This window comes from Hemibagrus wyckioides, linkage group LG21 (assembly GCF_019097595.1).
Source record: "Hemibagrus wyckioides isolate EC202008001 linkage group LG21, SWU_Hwy_1.0, whole genome shotgun sequence".
NCBI lineage: Eukaryota > Metazoa > Chordata > Actinopteri > Siluriformes > Bagridae > Hemibagrus > Hemibagrus wyckioides.
In genome coordinates, this window is record NC_080730.1 from 7,371,341 (window position 1) to 7,395,956 (window position 24,616).

Consider the following 24,616-nt stretch of genomic DNA (forward strand, 5'->3'; position numbering starts at 1 on the left):
GTCTCAGGAATCTGCTGGAGCCTATCCCAGCACATCCCACACATTGGGTAAAAGGCAGGGGTACACCCTGGACAGGTCGCCAGTCCACCACAGGACCACATATAGACAGACAACCACACACACTCACTCCTACGGGCAATTCAGAATTACCAATCAACCTAATGGACATGTGGACTGTGAGAGGAAACCGGAGTAAACCCATGCAGGCATGGGGAGAACATGAAAACTCTACACAGAAAGGCCCCTGCCTGTTCGAACACAGGATTCAAACCCAGTACCTTCTTGCTGTGAGGCAACAGTGCTAACCACTAAGCCACCATGCTACCCTGATTCTTTTTCTATAAACATAATTTTTTAATTATGCAGCAAATATAATACATTTTAGGGCACTTTGAAATAGTTAACCCTCGGTCACTGGTAAACAGAATCCTGGGTTTCACACTGCTCATACTTTACCCAGGGTTAATGTTTAATCCTGGCTCTTCATGATCATGACGTTTCACACTGTACATTCCTAAAACCTTCTTAATCACATACACTATATTGCCAAAAGTTTTGGGACGTCTGCCTATCCATGCAAATGAATGTAATATGGAGTTGGCCCACCCTAGGCAGCTATAACAGCTTCAACTCTTCTGGGAAGGCTTTCTACTAGATTTAGGAGTATGTTTATGGGAATTTTCTGACCATTCCACTAGAAGCGCATTTGTTAGGTCAGGCACTGATGTTGGACAAGAAGGCATGGCTGTCAGTCTCCACCCTAATTCATCCCAAAAGTATTCCATCGGGTTGAGGTGCAGGCCAGTCAGGTTCCTCCACATCCATGACTTTATGGACCTTGCTTTGTGCACTGGTGCGCAGTCATGTTGGAACAGGAAGGGGTCATCAAAAACTGTTCCCACAAAGTTGGGAGCATGAAATTGTCCAAAATGTCTTGGTATGAAACTGAAGCATTAAGAGTTTCCTTCACTGGAACTAAGCGGCCGAGCCCAATCACTGAAAAACAACACCTGGATTCAATGATAAGGAGGGGTGTCCCAAAACTTTTGACAACATAGTGTATTCACGCCGTTAACTACCATGACTGCATAAATACAGTGTGCGACCGCTTTAAGTTTTGCATCAGTGAGAAAAATGTCGCCATATAAATCCTTTATTTCATGTAAAAATCCATAACCGTAATAATAAAACTGTCTCCCTTTCCCTGCAGTTTCTTCCTTTCCCTTCTGTTAAAATCGGACAGTATTTTTCTCTGCTGCAACACACACATGCGATTTTCAATCGGGTGTATGTTGCTAAGCATCTAGCCGTAACGGCATTCTAACACCACATGGGTTCACGATGTACACGTTTAGCACCACAATGCAGAATTAACACTGTAAAATCTGTACTAACACTGCATCAGAGCAGGATTTCATAACCCCAAGTAGAAGGTGATGCAAACCCTGCTTCTAAATTACAATCGGGAAATGATCCTGTACCCGGGGTTATAAGCAGGGTTTAGAATTACGATAATCTAGGATTAAGTGCCGTGAAAATTCTTTCAGTTATCTCAGTGAATACTGTATATCTTCGGTTTCTTATAGCTTCTCCTTTAAGGTTTTATGTTAGATGGTCAGCAGGAATGAAAGAAAAGAAAGAAAATCCCATTTGCCTTCATTTTCTCTGCCGACTACTTACTGTATGTATACGTTATATTATATTATATTATATTATATTATATTATATTATATTATATTATATTATATTATATTATATTATATTATATTATATTATAAACAGATTTGTGGCTGTAAGATTTAATAAGCAGAGGAGAGGATATATATCAGGACACGGCCTGACAGAGTCTGTTGTTTTGTTTGTACGCAAGGCTAATCCGAGCTCTAATGTGAGTGTGTGCTTGGCTTTGGGAAGGCAAACATGATGATTAAGATGCCTTCTGCAAGGAGGTATGCAGTATTTTCAGCCACACACACACACACAGAATCACAAAACCTCTTTAGAAACAAGCAATTAATCATAACACACTAAATCGTATTTAACAGGAAAGAAGTAGTTTACTTTCAGACACACTGTTAAGCGCTAAGTCGTACAGACTCCCACTCATTAATCACAAGTTTTAAGGAAACACATATAAAATGATCTGTCCACCCAAACCAAAAGGTATAAAATGTGATAATGCAAGAGTAAGTGTACCTGTTAAGGAATGCATGCACTTGAGGAGGTGTATGTTAAAAGTTTCATGTTAGTAGGTTATAAAACCTTCATGCTGTGCTCAAAATGAACACACTCAGTAGATGCAGCTGATGAGGACGAATGCTTGCATGTGGTCTTTCTGAACACACACAAACACACGACTTAAAGACAAGCAACGGCTCTTGTTTCGACGCTGTGAACGCTCAGTCCTTGCTCAATTTTTGAAAATGTTCGGTGCCATCTTTTATGCACTTTTATTACTCTATTACTCATTAGCAGACATTTTAACTGCCATTTTCCCCTTTGCCTCAATTGAAAATTTATAGTGCTTTATTTATAGTGAGGTTCTTTACGAGGTTGTTCAGAAAGGCAGCAAACACTCAGTGACATCCTGCCGAGGTCTGAAAGCCGTGGGGTCTCTTGAGTCATTAAAGTAACACAGCAAAATTTTGGAAGGGTGCAAAAAAAAAAAAAAAAGAAAGAAAGAAAGCGCCGAAGAGAAGTACTACCCCGACCACCCTGAACACAGACACATTAAAAAAAGAAGAAGAAAAAATACAAGGAAAAAAAAAAAACTCTTGTGATGCCAAGGGCTTTGAATGTACACATCAAGTCCTTAGTAGCTGCTTAAGTAGGACATGAGCTGGCAGCACATCAGACTTATGCTGGTTGTATTCTGCAGGAACTTTAGCCTGATTTGATCCCAGTCTGAGCTTTCCTGCAGCTCGGAATCAGAAGTGATTATTGACACGGATGATCTAGTGATGTAAGCGGGTAAACAAGCTGATCTTATCCCTTCAGATGGCCCTCCAGACTGATCAATGTTCTTCCAGTACATCAGCGTTGATCTCTACAATGTATGCTTGGATTGTGTTGGATTTACTTCGGATGAGAACGACGTCAGAAAGTGCAACACAAAAAGAGGCTTCATGTGGCGTGCATTGGCCCAAACTTTGAGCAGATTGTGTGTCGACATTTCCGAATGTCAAACTAAATGTTCCAGGTAGATTTTATGATTGTTCTTCATACTCAAATGGTTGTTATGATAAACCAGTGAAGTACCAAGCTTGTTTGGTGTGGCCTGTAATATGTACACTTGACAACCAGCAACCAGCTTAGCATACATCAGACTTTGAGTCTTACTTGTCTAGAATCTTCTTCCTCTTGGATGGGGTTAAGGTCTCCAGCTGCAGACTGGGCTGGTTGATGTACAGCACCACCAGACTGAAGTATGAGTTCCAAACCTGAAGGAAAAAAGGATCCATATCATCAATACAATTTCAAACAATCTGGTTTTAAGACAGTACAAAAAAGCTATTGTATACATATTGTGCAACTGGTGTCAAGACTTTTGACTATTAGCTTTTTCTTTTATTGTAAGAAATATTCATTTCTCCATTAATAAGCTCCAGAGCAAAGCTAGAAATGCAAACGTAAGCTAAGCGTCTAAAATTTGCAATTTTTGCAAATATTGAGAAGTATATGGATCAAATCTACAACCAGGTACTGTGGTCACCAGTCCATGTAATAAGAATCAAAAATTGGCCAGTAATTTTAATGCCTACAAATTTATGTAGAATGAACTTTCATATTAAAACAACAAACAGCAATTCTGAATTCTACAGCCCTCTCTTTTTTCCTCTATTAAACAACCTTGCTAAATTATTCAGTTCATTTAGCTTTTGCTGTGTGTAACTCTCTCTGCCTCGTGAAGCCATCTGTCGCATGCAGGGTGGACAGTCTGTCACCGTTGCTGAGTGTGTGTGTGTGTGTGTGGAGGGTAATCCCTGACCTGCTGTGTGCAGCTCAAGTTCACCTTACTAAACAAAGTCACACACCTTAAAGTCAAAGTCTGCATCCGTGAAGTTCTTGTGTAGAGCAGGAGAGAGATACTGCACGGTGGTTACAATGATGCTGCAAAAGACGTGTACAAGAAAATGCATTAAAGGAGCGATTCGTCATTTTTGAGCCCTCTGCTGTTTACAAGGTGAATTGCGATTGAGAGGAAAACAGAAAAAAATTGGTCCCTTTCCCTTAGCCACATGAGTTGCTTTTAATGGAATGGTGCAAAGTTATGGTGCTTTGTTTAAGTGGAGCTCATTTCTGGGCCAGAAAAAAATGACAAAGAAAAGCCTCAGTTGATGAAACTAGCAACCTCGACTGCATGGTAATACCCAGAATCGAATCTTTTTAAAGGGATCTTTACAATTGTAACATTATCATAGCCATAAAAGCACTTTAAAACGTTACAAAATGCAGCTTACAATCTATGGAAAAGCCAGAAGATATATTTTCAGCCCAGTCCTAGAAAAAAAGGGGAAAAAAAACCCTTGCTTTTGAAAAAAGATAGATGAAGCACACACTCTCGCTGAGAAAGATATACCATTTTTTCATCAGGCGCCAACACAACCCTGTTTAATGCAATGATGCCAATTCCCAGAGGACCAAGCAAGTTCAGAATGCATCACATGCCATTAGCCAGCAGAAGATGAAAAAACGATGGAATGCAGGAAGAGACAAGATGGAAAAAGTGGAAGAGAAGGAGGGAGAGGGAGGGGGTATCTCACTTGCTGGTCAGGAGCCGCATCACGTTCCAGTCTCTGGGGAAAATGCTGAGCTTCATCAAGTTGCGGAAAACGCAGAAAATCTTCAGTAAGAACTCCTGAAAAGATGGATGGAGAAAGAGAGGGAGAGTGCAAACAGAACAAATACATTACAATAAGCCTAATGAGCTTGAACTAATGATTTGCATGATATTTTTCGGTTTTGAGTCTCGGGCAGTACAGCTCTGTTCTGAAAAAGACGTTCTTCCTTATTTCATTTCCTCAGGTCTTTTACGAGAGTAATAATCAAAATTAATCTAAGAGTAAAAATATATATTTAGGACAGATTTACTAATAGAAATGTGGCATTAGTGGCATCACGAATTATTAGTGCTTGTGGCATGGCAAATTTAGGCCTCTACTAAAAAAGCGTATGCAAAAAAAAATTAAAAAATGTTGGGTTTTTTTCCTGTCAGAAATCAAACATAGATAGATAGATAGATAGATAGATAGATAGATAGATAGATAGATAGATAGATAGATAGATAGATAGATAGATAGATAGATAGATAGATAGATAGCATCTCTCTGGATAGCGTAGGATGGTGCCAACATATTGTGCACTGCAGCATCCAAGCTACGCTCAGTTCCTATTAACCTACAGGGCAGGTATACCTGATAAGCAGCCAATAAGTGTGTAGATACACAACTGTACCAAATAAACTGTCATCTCAGTGTATGGTTAGTGTATAACGATAGAGGATCATTGATTTTGTGTCAATTTCACTTGATTTCATGTTCATGATCTTCTTGGGAAAACTTACTCGGTTTCTTCAACTGACCTTTAATTCCTCTTTGCTTTGGAAGTTGTCCAGAAGGTGCTGAAAGTGGATGTCTGTCATTTGGCGCAGGAGGGACAGCAGGCAGGACACGTATTCACCCTGCAAATTAAAAAGCGCCAGAGCAATTGTGAGCCAATCATACTGTTTCGATGGCCAATCAAGCACATGGAAATTGTGAAGGGGATGGGTGGAAGGGTAGCTCGTGGGAGAGAATGGCGGATTAGGATGTGGATGTTGAATGCACTGACACTGAAATGTCTAAAATGAGGTGGAAATAAAGTAAACTATCATCTATATTTGTACAAATCAGATTGATTGAGCCTAATTTCATAAAACGTTTTAAAGCATTAAATTTTGTTCTACTAAACAATAAAAGCATGGCAATATATTTTAAAAAGTGGAAAAAAAAATTTGAATGGTGAAAGAATCAAAGATAATAATTACAAACCACACTAAAAAAGTGACAAACATAAAGGTATGTTGGGTAAAACACAACACAGGAGTTTCTGGTATGGAATACAGAGATGGGTGTGAGAAGAGTCTGGGAGGAAAAATGGAGGATGGAAGACTGAAGGATTTGGTGGAAGTAGAAGAATCAGATTGTTAGTTACTAACAGTGATCTCGGCCGTGCACTGTGGGCAGCGCTGGCCTCTTACCGCCTCCTGAGCTTGCGACTTGCTCATGATGGCGAGCAGCGTCTGTAACAGAACATCCAGCAAGCTCTCCACCACCATTTCCACCTCCTCCTGCACTGATGTCTCCTACAAAGACACAGAAACATGGACACACAGCAGTCAAGGATGCACTGGTTGCCAAAAAGAGTCGTTTTGCCAAAATTTGCTGAGTTTCAATTGATCCGAATGAACTCGAAGAACTACTTTTTGCCTCTATTTTTTTACATTCGAATTTAAGCATGTCATCAAAATCCTAATTATTCTAAATATTCATAAAATACTTTTTTTCTAACAGCACTATTATGTATACATCAACAGCACAGAGCAATGTTTCTCTGTGATCACATTTAGCTAGCACATATATACTGTACAATCTGTGCATTTTACCAGAGAACTGGCCTTGATGATGGAGAAGATGCTGCTCAAGATCCCTGAACAGATAAGCAGTTCTTTTTGCTGCCTCAGATGAAGATGGATGTGGTGCAAGACCACAGGTAGGAGAATTCTCCTGGACTCTGAAATGGAACAACAGGCAATGTCATTTACAGAGAAACACCATGTGAACATCTGCAAGATTCACAAGGCATAGAATAAGAATATTATATTTTTATGTCTGATGTCTAGATATGTATAATTGATATGTAGGTTCAAAATGATTCCAAACAAGTCCTACCTGGAAATGAGAACAACCTGCTATCCACTGTCCGAGCAATGGACTGCAGCTTTACCACATCCATCGACTGGCCTATGTGCACGGTACTGGGCATGCTCCCCAAGGTTCCCCTCACAAACTCAGCCACTTCCTGCACTGTGAACATCTGCAGCAACTCATCGAAGATGGCTGGGAAGGAATTAAGCAGGGCTGCCTGAAGCAGGGGGAAAAAAAGTAAGAGACGAAACAATGCTTAGTAATGTGCTTGAGCACCAACTTCTTCTCTGGATTACTCAAAATGTGAAGGAATTGCCAGACTGAGGATTGGAGCTAACATAATCCACAGAGCAAGAAACAGCAACAGATTAACTTTTTGCATTTATTTGATTCAAAAATAGTTTGGAGTCTTCCCAGGATTCCTGCAATCCAGGATTCAGGACAGTTCGATGGGTTCTTGTATGCGGCCCATTTTGCAAGTTGTCGTACATAAACCACAGCCGAAAACCACAGAGTTCTATAAAATTAGACCATATCAAAAATGCTATTGCTGCATTTCCTACTTCTGGAGACTCTGCGTCCAAACCTGGGTTACAGACCTTCGGAATGGTCCATTTCTGGCCTTAAGGTGACATGGAGTAAACCAAACAGCTTGTGAATGAACCAAACAGGGTGTGAAATGATTGTGAGGTTTTTAATACACAAAGTAAAACAGGAAATCAAGAACACACATCAACGATCAAACCAAATCGATTCTGATAAGGATCAGGGCAAAGATGTTGTTGGTGTTGGTTGAGTTGGTTGTAGGGATTTGTTGTCTGGTTGGTGAAGGGTTTGAGGTGATGATTCAGGGGATGCTGAATGGTTGGTGGCATCTTGGCTGTAGGGTGAGTGAGGATTTATACGAGTGCTCTTCTTTACTGGTGAGGTTTTCACACACACAGAAACTAAAACAGGAACTCAGGAAAACACATTGACAGCCAATTCAAACCATTTCTGACAGGGTTCAAGGGCAAGAAGATGTTGGTGTTGGAAAATCATTTGGTAGTTGGGATTTTTTTGTCAGGTTGGTGAGGGGGTTGAGGGGATGAGTCAGGAGATGCTGAATGGTTGCTGGCATCTTGGCTCTAGTGTGAGTCAGGATTTAAGACAGTGTGTCTCGCTTTACTGGGCCAAAACATTGAGGCAAGAGTACTTACTGATAGAGGAGCTGGCCGTGGAGCATTACAGCTCAAGAGCTGCATACAGCTGGCCTGATTTGTGACGGTTTTTCCGAGAGGAAGCTGGGGGCCCTGAATTATTCAACAAGGGGTTAAAGGAACCAAGGGAGGAATAGGAGGTCACAGTCAAACGTCCAAACAAAGGAATAGAGATTACAATTTAACGAAGGTAATTTCTTAACAAAGCCGTATTCTCATGTGAATGATAAAGATTCTGTCAGGTGGAAATGAAATCATGTGAATACATATGCGACAGAACTGTAATTGTTACAGTGACCCTGCTGAGAAAGGAATGATATGCGGTTCAGTGGAATATTATTTCAAATGATGAGACCCAGAAATTTGAAAAAGAAAAAAGAGAGAGAGATAATATTAATAAGTTCTGTAAAGTAGCTGTAGACCCATTGAAATGTGAAATGATTATTTAATTGTATGCTGAATGTCAGGTTGCATTAGTCTCAGGCTAAATATTGGTACATGGTGGTGACTCTTCATTTTCTCTAATCAGTGAAATGCTCACATCTATGGTTCCTACAGCCATATACCCTACAATAAAATGAACCAAGGAACATCTACACTAACACTGTCAAATGTATTTGTCATAAGGTGTAATTTTTTCTATTACAGCAGTTTGGTATTTTTAACTGCAAAGCAAGGCATTGATTATATTAACGCTCTCAGACTAATACATTTATTTATAGCACAAAACAAGAGGTCGCAATCCCTTACAGCATTGCACGATAAACAAATGGAGTTGCAAGAGAAATATACTGTACAGATTCCTCTTCTATTATACAAATTAAAATGTGAGAAATATAAGATCCTGTGTGCTAATATTCTGAAATGCTACTGACAAACTACATTTAGGGTCAATTTTTGAGTCTTTTCACTATCCTGAGATGCTACATTATCTTAGTTCAGAAATTTTAGCTGAAAAAAAAAGAGAAAAAGAATAAAAAGGCAAATTCCTACCTTTACTTCGGCCGAACAAACTAGCATTGTGTCTCAGATTGCATGCAACTGTACTGTACGGTTCTGGACTGTTACTTGATACTAACACTTTTGTTATAAATCTCTCAAGTCTCTTTTAAACCTATTTAAAAAAAAACCCCTCTGTTTTTGTGAATTAGTCTTCTGGATATTCAGAATATCACCAGTGTCTTTAATATTACTGTGAACGCGCTAAACATTTTAGAGTTTGACTTCGAATCCTGACAGACTGAGAAGTTTTGGCTCTGAGGTGCCATCTAGTGAATATCACTTTGAAATCTTGTGAATGTACACAAGATAGGCAGGCGGGTTTGTGAACAATGACACTCGTATTGCTGCTGCTTCAGAATTCACACAAATATATGTTTCATGTCTCAATATCACACCACCCCAGCAGGGATTATTTTCCTATAACACCAAAAGACTTCACACTAGACTTCTAATCCAGTGGAAGAAATATTCATTTGTTTTTACTTGCTTTTATTACACATCCATAGATTAACAACAAATACATATTGTTGTTGATCTTTCGGCTGTGTAAGGGGTCGCCATGCCGGACCAACTGGTCCGCACAACAACTCGGCAGAGGTTTTTACGCCAGATGCCCTTCCTGACGCAACCCCCCCATTTTTATCCGGGCTTGGGACTGGCACTGCATCCAGTGGCTGGGGTTTGGGCACTGGCTGGGAATCGAACCTACCACTGAGTCACCAGCGCCCTTTTAACAACATATATATATATATATATATATATATATATATATATATATATATATATATATATATATATATATATATATATATATATATATAAAATATTAGAGTAGTCCTGTAATATTAAATGCAGGGGGCCCAAGGCTTGGGGTCATAGTGACTTTATTTTGGTATTATTTGCCAGAAAAGTTTGTGAACCCCCTGATTCATTAATGTTGGAAGGAGTTTGTGTCAGAGATTTGGAAAATCTAGAAAAACACTGGAAACACTGAATATTTACTGTTTAACCTGAATATTGTCTTAATGTAATACGTTTTAACTGACAATCCCTGACACCGTATTTACTATATTAGTTCTACGAACAGTGATTTCAGTACTTTTCCACTTTAACAAAGAGCAAAAATTCAGAAGGATAGCTACAAGGGCAGCTACCAAACAAAAGAAAACTAAAAAAAAAAAAGAAGAAGAAGAAGTAAAAATCTGCTATTCAGATTCGACTCAGTAGGTATGAAAGATTAAAATAGGCTGCCCTGAAATGGGGCTGTCTAAACTGTTTAGGGCACAATAAGACAGACACATCAATCTGTCAGTAGCCCAAACAAACCAGCCACTGAAGAAAACAGTCTTGATTCTGGGTCAATAGCAGCTTCATTCAGCAGTAACTCATGCCTAGCGCCATGATTTGTTCAATTCTAAGTAAAGCTTGAATAGGCTTGAGATTTGACGACTCAGATCAAGATGAATGTGTAGCCTAATCAATATACTGTATTTTCTTGCACAATTGTGTTTATAAAGCTGCAAAACCATGCAAAATTGGGAAACAATTAGTGCTAATAATCAACTAGCCGCCTTAAATAAAACTTCTTTTATTAAGGTAGAAGTGTAAAGGTACCTATGGCACAAAAAGTAAAAACAATTGTCCAACCCACAATGATAACCTATACGAATATATAATAATCCAATAATATATAATTGGACTTTCTTTCTTAAGGGTTCTTTGGATAGTTGAGAGGTCTTAGCTTACTTAGAACCATCTCTGAGAACCTAGTGCATTGTAGGATCTGACATAAATCATTTAAAGTTTTTAAGTTTGTTAACTACATTTTGTTACACAAACCTTAAAAAAAAAAAAAAACAATAAGAAAAGGTCAAATCTATTACAACCACAAACAAGGCCAAAATCTGACCGAAAACATTCCATCTACAGCTTTCTTTGTCCCTCTAGGGATCATGTTGAATATAAAATTTCTTTAAATAGATATTTCTATATGTTTCTGACCACAGAAAATCTTTATTAATCTAATTTTTTGTGTTCTAGTCACACCAGAAGTGTAGATCCAAAGTGCATACCCTAAATCAGAATTTTAATGTCATTTCTACCAAAAAATGGGACTACTGTGTTTTTATAATAGTACATGTTTGGAATGTTTCTGGTCTCATCTAACCTGGGTGAAAATTAGAGTCTCCGAGCTGCGGCTGTCCAAGCTCAGCACGAAGCGGATGGACTGGAAGAGCTCCTGGATGCTGGTGCGAAACTGTTCCTCCTCCATGCCACAGGTGGCCCGAGAGTACAGGATCCGTGACTGGACTATGAACTTGAACAAATACTCCAGTGCCTGAAAGTAGAGGATTTTATAATCATTTTAAGACGATCATAGAGAACATTCTTTAGGTTTTACATTATAAGCACCAGTATCCTCTGCGTTCTACAAAAAAGTTTTTTAAAAAGAAACTACTAGTGCTTCAGGCATCTGGACACATCCCAGCTACATTATGTTTATTACAATAAAAACAAAAAGCCAGGAGGCATCCAAGCAGGCTGCTCTACATCATATTTTGGATGGACATTTCTTCTGCAGGGCCTCTAAGGAAAATAGAGGCTGTGAAAGACAGACGTGGTTAAAAGTGTGAGTGAACCATGAAATATTCATACAGATCCCCTGTGAACTGAATCACAGCTTGACCAGGCCTCATGAATATTACATACAGTTCATCTATTAAGCAGTTCCAATCTCATGAGTGCCAAGAAGGGTGACAACTGTTTGCCATACTAGTTGTTGACTTCTATTTGCATTACAATGCATTGTTATCTGTTGAGCAAGACGTGTTCAACAACCCCACTACCTAATCTGACAGGTTGCAATTACATGATCGTAATTAAAATGACTCAAGTGGTCCTGTGCTGAAAATTACAAATCAGTTGAAAGATTAATCGCTTCAGTTTCTGAAGCTAGACTGGATACAAAAGCATACCCTCATTGCTTCTTGAATGTGGTCCTGACGGACAACCTCTGCTGAGCGGTCCATATACCACTTCAGGCAGCGTATAAGCTCTCTGAAAGCATAACACATATATTAAACATTTTAAAGTTAAAAAAAAAAAAGATTAATATCTAATGAAGCTTTGGGATGACAGTTTCAAAACTGTTTGGGCTAGACTCCAAGTTTTTCCAAGTTTAACCACTAACTTCTGGTCAGAACTGAAGCAATGGAATACTAGGAATCCAGATAATAAGTAACAAATAACAAAATGTATATTAAATAATCATTTCAATGCCATTTAATTGTGAAAAAAAAAAAACTTTAAACACAAATGAATCATGTCACAATTAGCTGAAAATGATTTAACAGAATGCTGATGATATCTAAATAAAATAAAACAAAAAAAATCTTCATTTTATTAACATTACACTTATATATTAATATTATATATTATACAATTTTAATATAATGTAATTAAAAATATTAAATAAACTCAGAAATTATTGGCCAGTGAAGTTATTTTCTTCTATTTAAAAAGTTTTAAACAGTTTATTTGTTTCATTATTATTATTATTATTATTATTATTATTTCTTTTAATACAAGGCAAAAGGCATTTTGCCCTCAAATGTTGGTATGCTTACTTATAGGCTAGGGCTCCAGCAAAGTGTTTCTGGATGTAAGTGTCCATCACTGGGCGGAAGTGGTAGTATTTGCTGTCCCGGAGCAGATTGATGATGAATACCTGGTCAGAGACAGACAGCCAAAGCAAACACAGCTCAGGAGGTTAGAGACATAGTGGGGATCAGGCACAGAGCTCTGATTCAGTCTGAAAGGGCCGTCATGCATCAGTGACACTGTGATCACTTCTGACCTCATTTCAAACCAGTGTGAAGTGCTGGCTGTCAGCTTGAAAAGTACATCAAATTTACAACGTGACAAGCATTGCAAACCTTTCGAAGCTCAATGCAAGTTTATTTTCTCGTAAGAAAAAAATGCTGAAGTCTGAATCTGAATCTGTTAATATTGATATGTTTTATAAGGTCTGTTGTGCATTACCTGAATGTAGTAAAGAAATAAAAAAGTTGGATTAGATGTGCTGTGATCTGGACGGTCTACACATCGGCCCACACTCAATAAATCATTCAATAAATCCGAACAAGCCACCATATCAAGGGATCATCATATTTCATACTGTTTATGTATTACTTGTGCTAAAAATCTATGCAATCATCCAGCCATCCATTTTCTACACTGGGTCACAGGGAGCCTGAAGTATATGTCGGGGGACACATGACACAAACCAGGGGACACCCATGATGGGATACCAACCTATCGAAGGGCACAATCACACATACTCACACACCCATTCACACACAATTAACCTGCAATGCACGTCTTTGAACTGGGTGAGGAAACTGGAATACCCTGACGAAACCTGGGGAGATCATGCACATAGGATGGAGGTGGGAACCGAAGCTGCAACCACAGAGGATCAAGGGAAATGTGCTGAACCATTAAACCATGATTCCCCCCTCTATGCAATCCTAAAATGCTTCAAAAACACAACAAAATGCAACCATGATGCAAATAATTCGAATATGGCTAATAATAGCTGCTCAAACCTGTATACATTATAAAGATTTATTTAACATGTTAATTAATGGTAAATAGCACCATTCTCATGATAAAAAAAATTGCTAAATAAATAAATAGAAAGAAATGTAAAAAGAACAAAATTACAGAAAAAGGAGAAAAAACAAACTGTTTTGTCTAATGAATTGGTAATACTGATTTCAATTAGGTTTAATGAAACTATTAATTAAATTAAATTTTATTTGTATAGTGCTTTTAACAACGGACATTGTCTCAAAGCAGCTTTACAGAAATATAAAAAATTTAAAATAAAAAATTAAAAGTTTAAAATTAAATTTCTAACAATTAAATTTAATAGATTTATAAGGCAATTTAAATTTAATAGAGTTATAAGGCAATGCTAGTGTTAGTTAGGCTAGTGTTGCTCGGACTGACAGAAGAATGACATCATTTCCACTCAGAGAACAGGACAAAGATTATTATAATAATAGTTCAAAAGGTTAGATCTGGAGCTAATTGTGCTGGTTAGGGTCTAAGGTCCCAATTTTTAAGCTGTAGCACTAAAACACAAGAGTAAAAAGATACAGCATGTTATATAGACAAATTCCAAAACAACCTCAAACTTCAATTACACAACAAAATGACATCAACCCTTAACCCTCCACTTTATAAAGATATGACAGAGCAAAAACACACCTTACAAAGCTATGAAATATATTTAAAAGTTTAACAATATAGGTGAAATCATCAGAAACGATTCTTACAAGATGGCTGGCAGAAAGATTTCCTCTTTATAAAGATATGACAGATGTGATTAGGGAGGTAATAGCCAAAACTCCTTGACTCTTTGTGCTGAGGCCTGAAAAGCTAAAGACTCCCTACGGGATGGCAATGCAGGCAGCTGTGATCTAATAACGGCTGGCTTCCTGCCAGCTGAGACCTACTATTCATCACACACACACTCAAACACACACCAGCAGCGGCATGGGTACTAGAGAAAGAGATCAGTGATACAAGAACTGGGAATCCACACAAACACACATTGAATACAGATGTGAACCTCACTCTATGCTCAAGCTGTTTGATTAAAGGTGCATTGAGTGGAAATAAATGCTTCCTACCAGCGACTGAAACACCAGAGGACCATATTTGTCTGTGTTGTCATCTAAAATGGAGAACAATGTGTCCAGGATGTCCTGAAGAAACTGAAGAAATTGCAGCATGGTTATATTTCCCATCATTCACCATCATTTTTGTCATTAATATTTTCCAGCTTGCATCAAAGTGCTTACTTTGACTATTTCCTCTCCGCTAACATGCTTCAATCGACCCAGAATGTCCATCACACGATCAGGTTGAGCTTTCCACTTCAGCAGAGCCAGCAAGTCCACTGAGTACAGAAGAGAACAAGAATGTGATAAAAACAATAAACTCAGCCATGAGTCAGTGATTACTGATGTGTGTATTCTTATGAAGTGTTTGGAAGCTACCGTTCTGTGTGAGCTTGGTGGAGGAGAGCTGAGTGGAGATCCACAGGGTTTCCTTGGTGCTACGCTGGAAGATGAGGCTGGAAGGAATGTTGGGGCAGCCATTAAAGTCGTCCTTACAGCAGGGTAGACCCAGATACAGAGCATGGTTGCTGAAGGTTGTATTCTCATCACACTGAAAAATATATTTGAGAGCAAAGATTCGTCAAAGAATCGTCAATGCTCTTGAATAAAAAATGTATATTATAATTTATAGGGCAAAGTCTGTCAGTCTCCAGATATGATCTGAAGAACTGTACTATATAGGAATGTATGACATGACAAAAACAGATGTCAACAGGAATACAGTGGTATGGTGAGGAAAAATCAATCATACACCTGAGAAGATCCCGATGATATATTGGATGTAATTATAAACGCATCATTTGGGTAAGCATATTATTAAAGAATATTAAACTTAAAAGTTATTTTGTGTTCTAAGGCTATGTAAACTTTTGCACTTGACTAGATATATGCAGTAATAAGAAAAATCAAAAAAAAAAAAAAGAGGTTGGGCTGGTTTCAGAAACTGATCTCCTGGGATGTTCATACGTAACAGTAACTATAGTTTATATAGAATGTTGCCAGGAACCAAAAAATCAGTGAGTGAAAGTTCAGTGGGTAGAAATGCATGATGCTGAGAGAGGTCAAGAAGAATGACCAGACTAGGTCAAATTAAAAGCCAGACTTAAATAACAACTCTTTACAAACGAGGTGAGCAGAAAAGCATTCGAAACTGGATCGACCACATCGGCGAAACAAAATCTGAGGCTACAGTGGACACCGAAAGTGGACAGTCAAAAAAATTGGAAACATGTTGAGGAGTCTTGGGAGTCATGGTAGCATCACAATGTGTTATCAAAAGGATGAGTCTATGGATCCAGTCTGCCTTGTGTCAGCAGTTCAGGCTGGTGGTGGTGGTGAAGGCTGTGGGGAATGTTTTGGCACACACTGGGTACCATATTGCAAACCAAACTTTTTTGCTGACCATGACTGTCCCTTAATAGCTACAATTTCCCCATCTTATAATGACTATTCCAGCATTATGATGCACCATGCCACAAAGCAATTGTTGTGTCAACCTGCTCCATGAGTATAACATTGAGTTCTTCCAAAACCTGACACCAGATCCGAATCCAACAGAGAACCTTTGTGATGTGGAGGAATGGAAGATTTGCTGGATGTGTAACTGATAAAAATGTGCTGCAATCATGTCAATAAAAATAAGAATCCCAAGTGGAATGTTTCCAGCATCTGTTAGAAGAAAGCACTTTGATGCTAGAACAAAAAGAGAGTGGGGGTTGGGGGGTGTTAGCATGGTGTTCCCAATAATGAAGCCAATGCTGAATAAATGCTGAACCAACATATTGGTAAAGATTCCATTATATCCTGTGGGCAAAGCACTACTTTTCTGTTTTTTTCTTTAGTATAAAGACACTCCAGGAAGCACTTTATTCTATTGTCTCACACCTAAACCTAACCGAGACTAAGTATTGATCGCATTTAAAGTGCACAACACTACAATATAAATGACATTTTAAATGAAAGAGCCATAGAAATGACACCTTTGGGGGATTTTAGGTACATTATCAAGGTCCTAGCACAGCTTCAGCCTACGTACATGTGATCTAGCCGACTAATGATCAAGTGCTTTACACAAAGTTTACTTCTCCCATGCATTTGCAAGACTACAAGATTGACTTTTATTAATTGTACTATGGAGTTAACAATCGAGAGGTAAGAATCTTAAAATGGGCCAACTCTTTTTCGGCTAATACATTTCCTAAAGTTTCCTCTCCAGTGTTCATCAAAAGAGCTAAGCCCCTAGCTTTTTTTTAGCATATGTCTTCAGTATCTCATCATATACCAGTGTAGGCTTTAATATTGAGATAAGCCAACTATTTTTTTTCCGTCGAACCGAATGAACAATCTATCAGACTTAACGAACTTTTATTACCTGATCCTTAACCAATTCAATTCTTCCTGGATTCTTTGTCCTGAGGTTTTATTGATTTCCTGTCTAATAAGCTTTGGATTGATTTTAAGCCCTTTACTGCCTAATGCCTTTTGATATCACTGGTGTACAAGAATAAATTCTGAGCTATTTAAATATTCAGCTGTTAAAAAGTCTCATTAATTAAAAAATCTCAATTAATTAAACCAGAGGAATTGTGCAGAGCACACTTTTATGTCTATCAGAGCACTTTTTGAAAGACAAATATGAATTTAATCTGATTTAATTAACGGGAGAAAATGTTCTGACCTTGTAGACGTAGAGTTCGTGACACTCGTCGGATAGCGTCGTGCCATCTTCTCTCATTAAAGGTGTGAAAGCAAAACCAAAGAGCTTCTTCTCGCCTTTGTCTTTTGCTGCAAAAATAGGAACACAGATTTATTCTTTCGCTGATATTGTCAAAACAACTTTCTTTAATGTACTGAATCTTAACTCTGACTGTTGTCCTGAATCTCCTGTATTCTATCTCTTACTGAATGCCTCATAACCATTCAGTCACTAACATGTAACCTTAAAAGCCATAAGACATGTCCTTTATATTTACATCCGTAGCATTTTTACTTGCACTTTATTTACTACAGAGCTGTGTATTATGTATTGTATTGTGTCTTATTTCTTGTAATGTTTGCACACATTTGCACTACTGTGTAGTGTGTCAGCTTTTAAGGTAGCACCATGGTCCTGGAGGAACTTTGTTTCATTACACTGTGTACTGCACTAGGTATATATGTCTGAAGAGACCATAAAAGATTCATTTGAGTTCTCAGTTGAATATGTTGAATAGAATTTTGCTAAATCATTGAAGATCATACTCGAGCAGTGTCTGAATTCGAAGCGCAGATGGGAGCCTCTGAAGCGGTCGATGGGGATGGGAAGCTTGATCACTTCACTCCAGCGAGGGCTGTTGTTGTGGTAGAGGACGAGCGAACGGTGTTCGCTGATACTCGGCTCTCCTGAGCCCAGGCTAATGCAGTCCTAAAGTAGAAAAAGATACAGAATATAATAGATTTCTTTCAACACAAACACCTTGTTAAGGTTAGTATACACTTTCAGACAAGGGTTTAATTGCAGAAACATAAAATGCAATAAATGTTATGGCCGAAATGTCCAAATTCTACCTTAAGAATCTCTCCGTCTGCATACAGCACATACACTGTGACCTCGATGTTCTTCTGTACGCTCTTCCCTCCTCTCTCAAAGTCACCTCTTTCCAAGGTGAGGTACAAATCATTACGGATGTCACCTAAAACATCACCAAAAACGTGTGATCCTGTGAGCATATAATCGGTGAGGTTTACTATAAACAATTATGCAAGTGGATAGATTTCATATGTGAAGCTCATGCTTCACTTTACCGTATCATGACTTCCAAAATTGAACTGCAAACACTCAAGCCGAAAGGCACAAAGCAAATTGATCAACATAAGCTTACTTTAGAACATGCCATGTTATAGAGATAGACAGATTAATAGATTCTGGCTGTCCATTGATCTAAACTCGGAGGCAGAATATTTCAGGTGAGACAGTGACTGTGTGTGATCACTTAACAAGTTACTCTGTTTAACTATTAAATTATAAGTGTACATATAATTTTCCAAAATATATTTTAGGAGTCCAAGAAAAATAAATTATGCTCGAGAATAATATGAAAACATGTCTTACATTGCAATATGCAATTTTAGAAGATTCTTTTTTCTTTCTTTCTTATAATTCTCTACAATATCCCAATAAAATCTTGGCCAAATTCTATGAAAGACAATAATATGTGTTCTAAATGTCAAATTCTTTGATAAAAAATCCTTTTTCCTTTAAGATAAAGACAGACCTGATATTATGATTGATTAAAGCGAACTGCTGTGTTCTGCTTACATTATTAATCAGTCTACCAAGCTGAGCTCACGACTAAATTATTATTTTATGATCTATGACGTTTGTCTATGACTGCAAGTTGGGCTATTAAATAAACTGGTCAGCATAAAGCCAGCTTCAAAACAAACTCTAATAAATTAACGATCCTTAAATATATGGTGAAAAACATCAAAATTTATGCATGTAAAAAAGCATACATAAGCAAAATTAAGGAACAAAAAATAATAAACTTACATAGTACATTATGTCCAGTAGCTCACATTTTTCTTCTTGGCAGAAACCCAGCCTTTTGTTCCTTTTTCATAGACCCACGCAATTCCACCAAATATTTCATTAGCATAAGACAAAATGTCAGGGCTAACTATTATGTAATATTATCGATGTCAGTCTACTATAGAGCATACAACTGCTTTCAACAACTCAGCCCAATTATTCCCACAGAGCACAACACTTCTCCTCCGCTTCTCTCCTTCGCAGTGTGTGGGAGCTCTTTGCTAACCTCATGCTAATCTCTTCCAAAAAAGTTGACCCTTCGGCCCACGGTCTCGGCAGCGATGTGTTCTCCTAGCTGTCAGAATGAACGGAGCAATTTGCATTTTGTTTTGTGTTTGTCCAGCATTGTGTTACTAAGTGAACTCAGAATTAGATTTAGCCTTCAGCGTAAAAAAAAAAACAACAAAAAAAAAAACAGCAACACAAAACAACAAGCAGTTATTTTGGTACCAGTCTTTGAGATGTCAGTAATGGAAACAGAAAGCAAATGAATTGTAGTAGTAATGGATGTTTAGAACATTAGAACATTTGCTTTTACTTCTATTTTTTTCTGAAATAATACCTCAGAGCAGTGCCCCAATGCAAAAACTGTTTTTTTTTAATGATGCCTCTCCTCATTAAAATGAATATCTGATTCTTGAGGGTTTATATTTGTTATATTTACTTCTCACCTCACAAGTCGCAAATCATATACCCTACTTCCTTTAGCCACATTTAGTAGATTTAGTATTATCAAAACTTGGATGATATATAAAATCCACCAAGAAGGTGAAAGTTTGTGCTTTCTCTGTGTTTCATTATGGATATGCAATGGGTACATTGGGATGTGTTAGCTTAGTGCTTAAGGTGATCAGAAGGTTGTAAATTCAAATCCCAGGTCCACTAAGCTGCCACTTCTGGGCCCCTGAGCAAGGCCCTTAACCCTCAATTGCTCAGCTGTAGAAAATGAGATAAAATGTAAGGATAATGGTGTTTGCAATATGCCTGAAATGTAAATGTACATTTCCAATCTTTCCCTCTCAAAGTCTTTTATTTCACAGTTTTACATGATTCTAGTTTTTCTACCTTCTACTCCACTATTATTTGTTTTTGTTTTTCTGTTGAATCAAGAAGAATAATGATGGGGATTTCTTTTTGTGTTTTTAACCACATTATGTATTCTACCAACACTGCACAGGGTAAAGGACAGATACCTAGTTTTAACTACCATTTGTTTGACATAGGTGTGTAATGCAAAGTCATTATCGTTCCTGTATTAGCTGTCTGGTTTAAACTGTCCATAGAGTGTCAATAAATCATGAAAAATAAAAGGAAAAAAAATAACATGAAATAAAAACCCTATCATTATTTCCCTCCAAACACTGGAAAATACCAGGGTGAGGTTGGCAGCAGTAATGGCGGTATTGTCAGCATGGTGTATGAATTCTGGCTCTGACAGTTCCTGAACCTCGGCTATGTCACACATCTTAATTATGTTTGTACCTCAACGCGCTATGTTCTAACAAATGCCCCTGATAGCTTTATATCTGACTGCTCAGCTCACAACGAACGTAAAAACCCTCCTGTTGTATACCAATGATCTCAACTAGATGCGCTACTGTAAATGAAAAAATAAAAATAAAAACGTAAAAAAAGGAATTGTACTCCTCCTGTTTGTGTTTGTATTTGCATCTGTTTAGAAGACACTATCTGTTCACTCTAAATAATAAATTGATCAGAATCTGGTTTATTGGCCAAGAATGTTTTGCACACACAAGGAATTTGGTACTGGCTCTTGGTGACCCTTAAAAGTACCATCAAAAAGTTTCAGTTCAGTTATGTCCCTAGTTATCCCTGAATGTTATCAGACTGTCAGGTAACAGGTTCAGCATTAGCATGCCTGTATCAGTTAAAGCCATCGTCATACAACGAAGGAGCCATCCATCTCAGCAAAAGTATTGTGTATGAATTCAAGAGACAAGAAACTCCAAAGCTTTTGCAACAAACTGTAATGTACCACCTGTTGTTTTGTCTGCAGCCAACGTGTCAGTCACAACAGCACCGCCGAGGCCAACAACCAGAACGCTTGCCGTTAGAAATTGCTGTGCAAATCTGTAATCATGGTGTGTTTCTACCAAACAAATTCCACATGCCATGTCTGCAGGTGTCTGGAGCAGACAAATGCCTGGTTCTCATCTTATAAACGATAATTCTGATAAGCATGAAAAGAAAGCCAGCACTGCAGTGCAGGAGTACACGAGAGAGGGGTCTAGACCGAAAAATGAGGAAAAACTAGAATATAAAAAAATAGAAGTGAAGGGAAAATACTAAGTGATGACAATGTGAAAAAACTTCCATCCATTAGTCTGAGCCAGTGACAGAATGGCTCATGATAAAAATGTTATCTGGAAGCACAGACTGGCTTTGTGTGTGTGTGTGTGTGTGTGTGTGTGATGGGGTTCATGCTCTGTTTCGAGTGCTATTGTACTCTATTAGACTCCCTCCTTCACTGGTTTGGTGCTCTTCCAGTTTATCAAATCCCCGCAAAGCTCTGTGCTCAGACAGCTTGGCCATGTATTCCAGTCGCTCCAACAATTCCCATGCATCAAAATGAAAGCTGATGAAGGAAAATAACTTTGCAATTTAGAATCAAGTGCAAATATCATCAGATATTTGTCTCCTATCACTTCTCTGTCATGCGTGCACCACTGCAGATAATTCAACTGATTCTACAATCTAACCATGGTGTAGCAAAGCAAATATACAGGAAGTGTAAGGGTGTAAGGATTTCTTCTTCTTCTTCTTCTTCTTCTTCTTTGGGCTTTTCCCTTCAGGGGTCGCCACAGTGAATCATCTCTCTCCACCTATCCCTATCTTCTGCATCCTCAACACTTGCACCCACTAACTTCATATCATCATTTATTCCATCCATATACCTCCTCTTTGGCCTTCCTCGTTGCCTCCTGCCTGGCAGCTCCATGTCCAACATTCTCCTACCAATATATACTCACTCTCCCTCCTCTGGACATGTCCAAACCATCTTAATCTGGCCTCCTTAACTTTGTCTCCCAAACATCCAACATGAGCCGTCCCTCTGATGTACTCGTTCTTAATCCTGTCCAACCGTGTCACTCTCAAAGAGAACCTCAACATCTTCAGTTCTGCTACCTCCAGGTCTGACTCCTGTCCCTTCCTCAGTGACCATACAGCATGGACGATCTCACCACTGTCAAGGGTGTAAGGATTTACTGATTGAATATGAGAAGCCATATCATTATTGATGAAATTTCTGCATGGACTTGAAACATAATTTTACAATATATATACAGTAGATTCAACCATTAACTCATTAACTACAACTAACTACATAGTTAACTATAGTTATATACTTATACCTCTCTCTCTCTCTCTCTCTCGTGAAAATCATGAAAAAACAATAAAGAAAAGGAAAGAAATCTCGACACAGGATTCATAATGCATAAAATATGAGTAAATAATTAACATATAATACTTAATTAATTAAAAATATCATCTAATTAATGATATCTAATATAATTAATATATTCAGGCAAAAACATTTTTTAAGCTTTTTGTGGAATTCATTGTCAACTCTTTTTTGACTGTAATATCGATGGTGTTGATTATTTATGTTGATTATATTGATAGTATTATATTGATTATTATAACAACAGCCCTAATTAATTAATGACATCCCCAGTTCTAATACAACTTACACGAGAGGACTTTGCATAAAAGAACAGACAAATATGTGTAATTGTTGATTTTGTAATTGTTGAATTTTTCTTCGAAGGGACTGACTGTTAGTGCTGATAGTGATTTAAATCAGCAAATAAATGTAGCTATAAATGAATGAAATGCATGAGCTTATTTAAATAAATAAATAGAAAAAGTTAGCAATGCAAAGTTGTTTGTTTCTGCTTCAAGAATTCCTTTCCATTGTAGATTTTCTCTAATGACACGTCTCTCCCTGTTTTTATTTGTTTTATAGCAACTCTGAAATGCGGACAAATTGTTAGTTCCTGTTGGAACTGAGCAAATATTCAAACCATGCAACTGATTTAAAAGAAATGACCAACTTCACACTGGTAGAAATGGATCACTTCCTTCCAGCTCATTCAGTTCAACTTATTCAGGCGCAAACGGTAGAAAGTGTTAGATATGAAAAAGGAGTTATAAACACACAACTTAGGCATTAGGTATGAAAACTGCACTACTGTTAATAAATTAAGATTAAGAAAGCAGCAGAGACAAACTCAGGCTTGTGTGGCACACTTACAATCATCTATCTTCATTTCTTAAAGGGCACCAAGAGAGTGGATTTGGCAGTGTGAAAGGAGAAAAACACACAAATATGATTTAAGATAAGAGGAAAAAAATCCATAAAGATTAATAAATCAATAAGTGTTTACCTGCAACAAAACAATCTAAGCGTTGTGGTGTTTCCTGAGGCTTAAAAGCTTCATGCCAATGAGATGAAAACTTTAGATTGTATTGTCCAGCATTACACAATATATCATTAACTAAGCTAGCAAGGAAATTTGCTCTGCAAAAAAATAGCTAGTTATAGTAGATTAAAAGTGGTATGGAGATTCTGTCATACACATATTGTGAACGATATGTGTTAGCTAACTAGCAAATATTCTCTCCAAATAATTGCTTGCTATTTTGTGTTAGCTTTGGACACTCAGCTGTAAATGCACTGTATTGAGAATCCAAATCGATAGACATTGGATGAAGCTAGCTAGCACTTTTCTTCTGCAAACCATAGTCAGGATTTTAGATTAGGAAACTTGGTCATAAGTATATTATAAACACAAATGGTAAACCTTCTATAGTGACAACTAAAATGTTGATCTCTCCAGATAAAAGATTTCATTCTATATTTGGTTAGAAATATTTAAAATAGTTTTAAAAAAATTGCTAACAATGTAAATGTCTAGATGTTAGCTGTGCTGCATGTAGAAATTCTGGTGATTTGGTGGTGATTTTATGGTTTGGGCCCCCTGCCAATCATTAGAAAGTTCTTCAGTAACAATAGAATCATTGCTTGGGACCACATGATACACTATACACCTGACCAACCACACCTATATGTGCTTGTTGAGCAGTGCATTATGGATTTAGACTTAGTCCACCATTGGTGTTATAATAGCCTTCACTCTTCTGGGAAGAATTTTCATTAGATTTTGGAGTGTGCTCATTGAGGCACAAGAGCTGATGTTGGACGAGAACTCGTGCCACAGATTGTAT

At 37.7% G+C, this 24,616-nt stretch overlaps 1 protein-coding gene across 7 annotated transcripts in view; it reads right to left on the bottom strand.

Moving 5' to 3' along the window:
• Nucleotides 1–24,616, bottom strand: part of dock3 (dedicator of cytokinesis 3) — a 218,800-nt gene that overhangs the window by 26,765 nt on the left and 167,419 nt on the right. For 6 of the 7 annotated variants that reach the window (XM_058373970.1, XM_058373975.1, XM_058373974.1 and 3 more), the window contains 16 exons: nt 18,343–18,467; nt 18,037–18,199; nt 17,474–17,580; nt 15,175–15,346; nt 14,977–15,074; nt 14,806–14,889; nt 12,733–12,833; nt 12,082–12,163; nt 11,274–11,444; nt 6,930–7,122; nt 6,644–6,771; nt 6,197–6,343; nt 5,582–5,680; nt 4,764–4,858; nt 4,035–4,110; nt 3,340–3,440 (listed from right to left, as the gene is read on the bottom strand). In XM_058373970.1, the coding sequence (XP_058229953.1) occupies nt 3,340–3,440; nt 4,035–4,110; nt 4,764–4,858; nt 5,582–5,680; nt 6,197–6,343; nt 6,644–6,771; nt 6,930–7,122; nt 11,274–11,444; nt 12,082–12,163; nt 12,733–12,833; nt 14,806–14,889; nt 14,977–15,074; nt 15,175–15,346; nt 17,474–17,580; nt 18,037–18,199; nt 18,343–18,467 (1,942 nt within the window). The remainder of the gene's footprint in view (nt 1–3,339; nt 3,441–4,034; nt 4,111–4,763; nt 4,859–5,581; nt 5,681–6,196; nt 6,344–6,643; nt 6,772–6,929; nt 7,123–11,273; nt 11,445–12,081; nt 12,164–12,732; nt 12,834–14,805; nt 14,890–14,976; nt 15,075–15,174; nt 15,347–17,473; nt 17,581–18,036; nt 18,200–18,342; nt 18,468–24,616) is intronic. The other variant, XM_058373972.1, reaches the window with a different exon arrangement.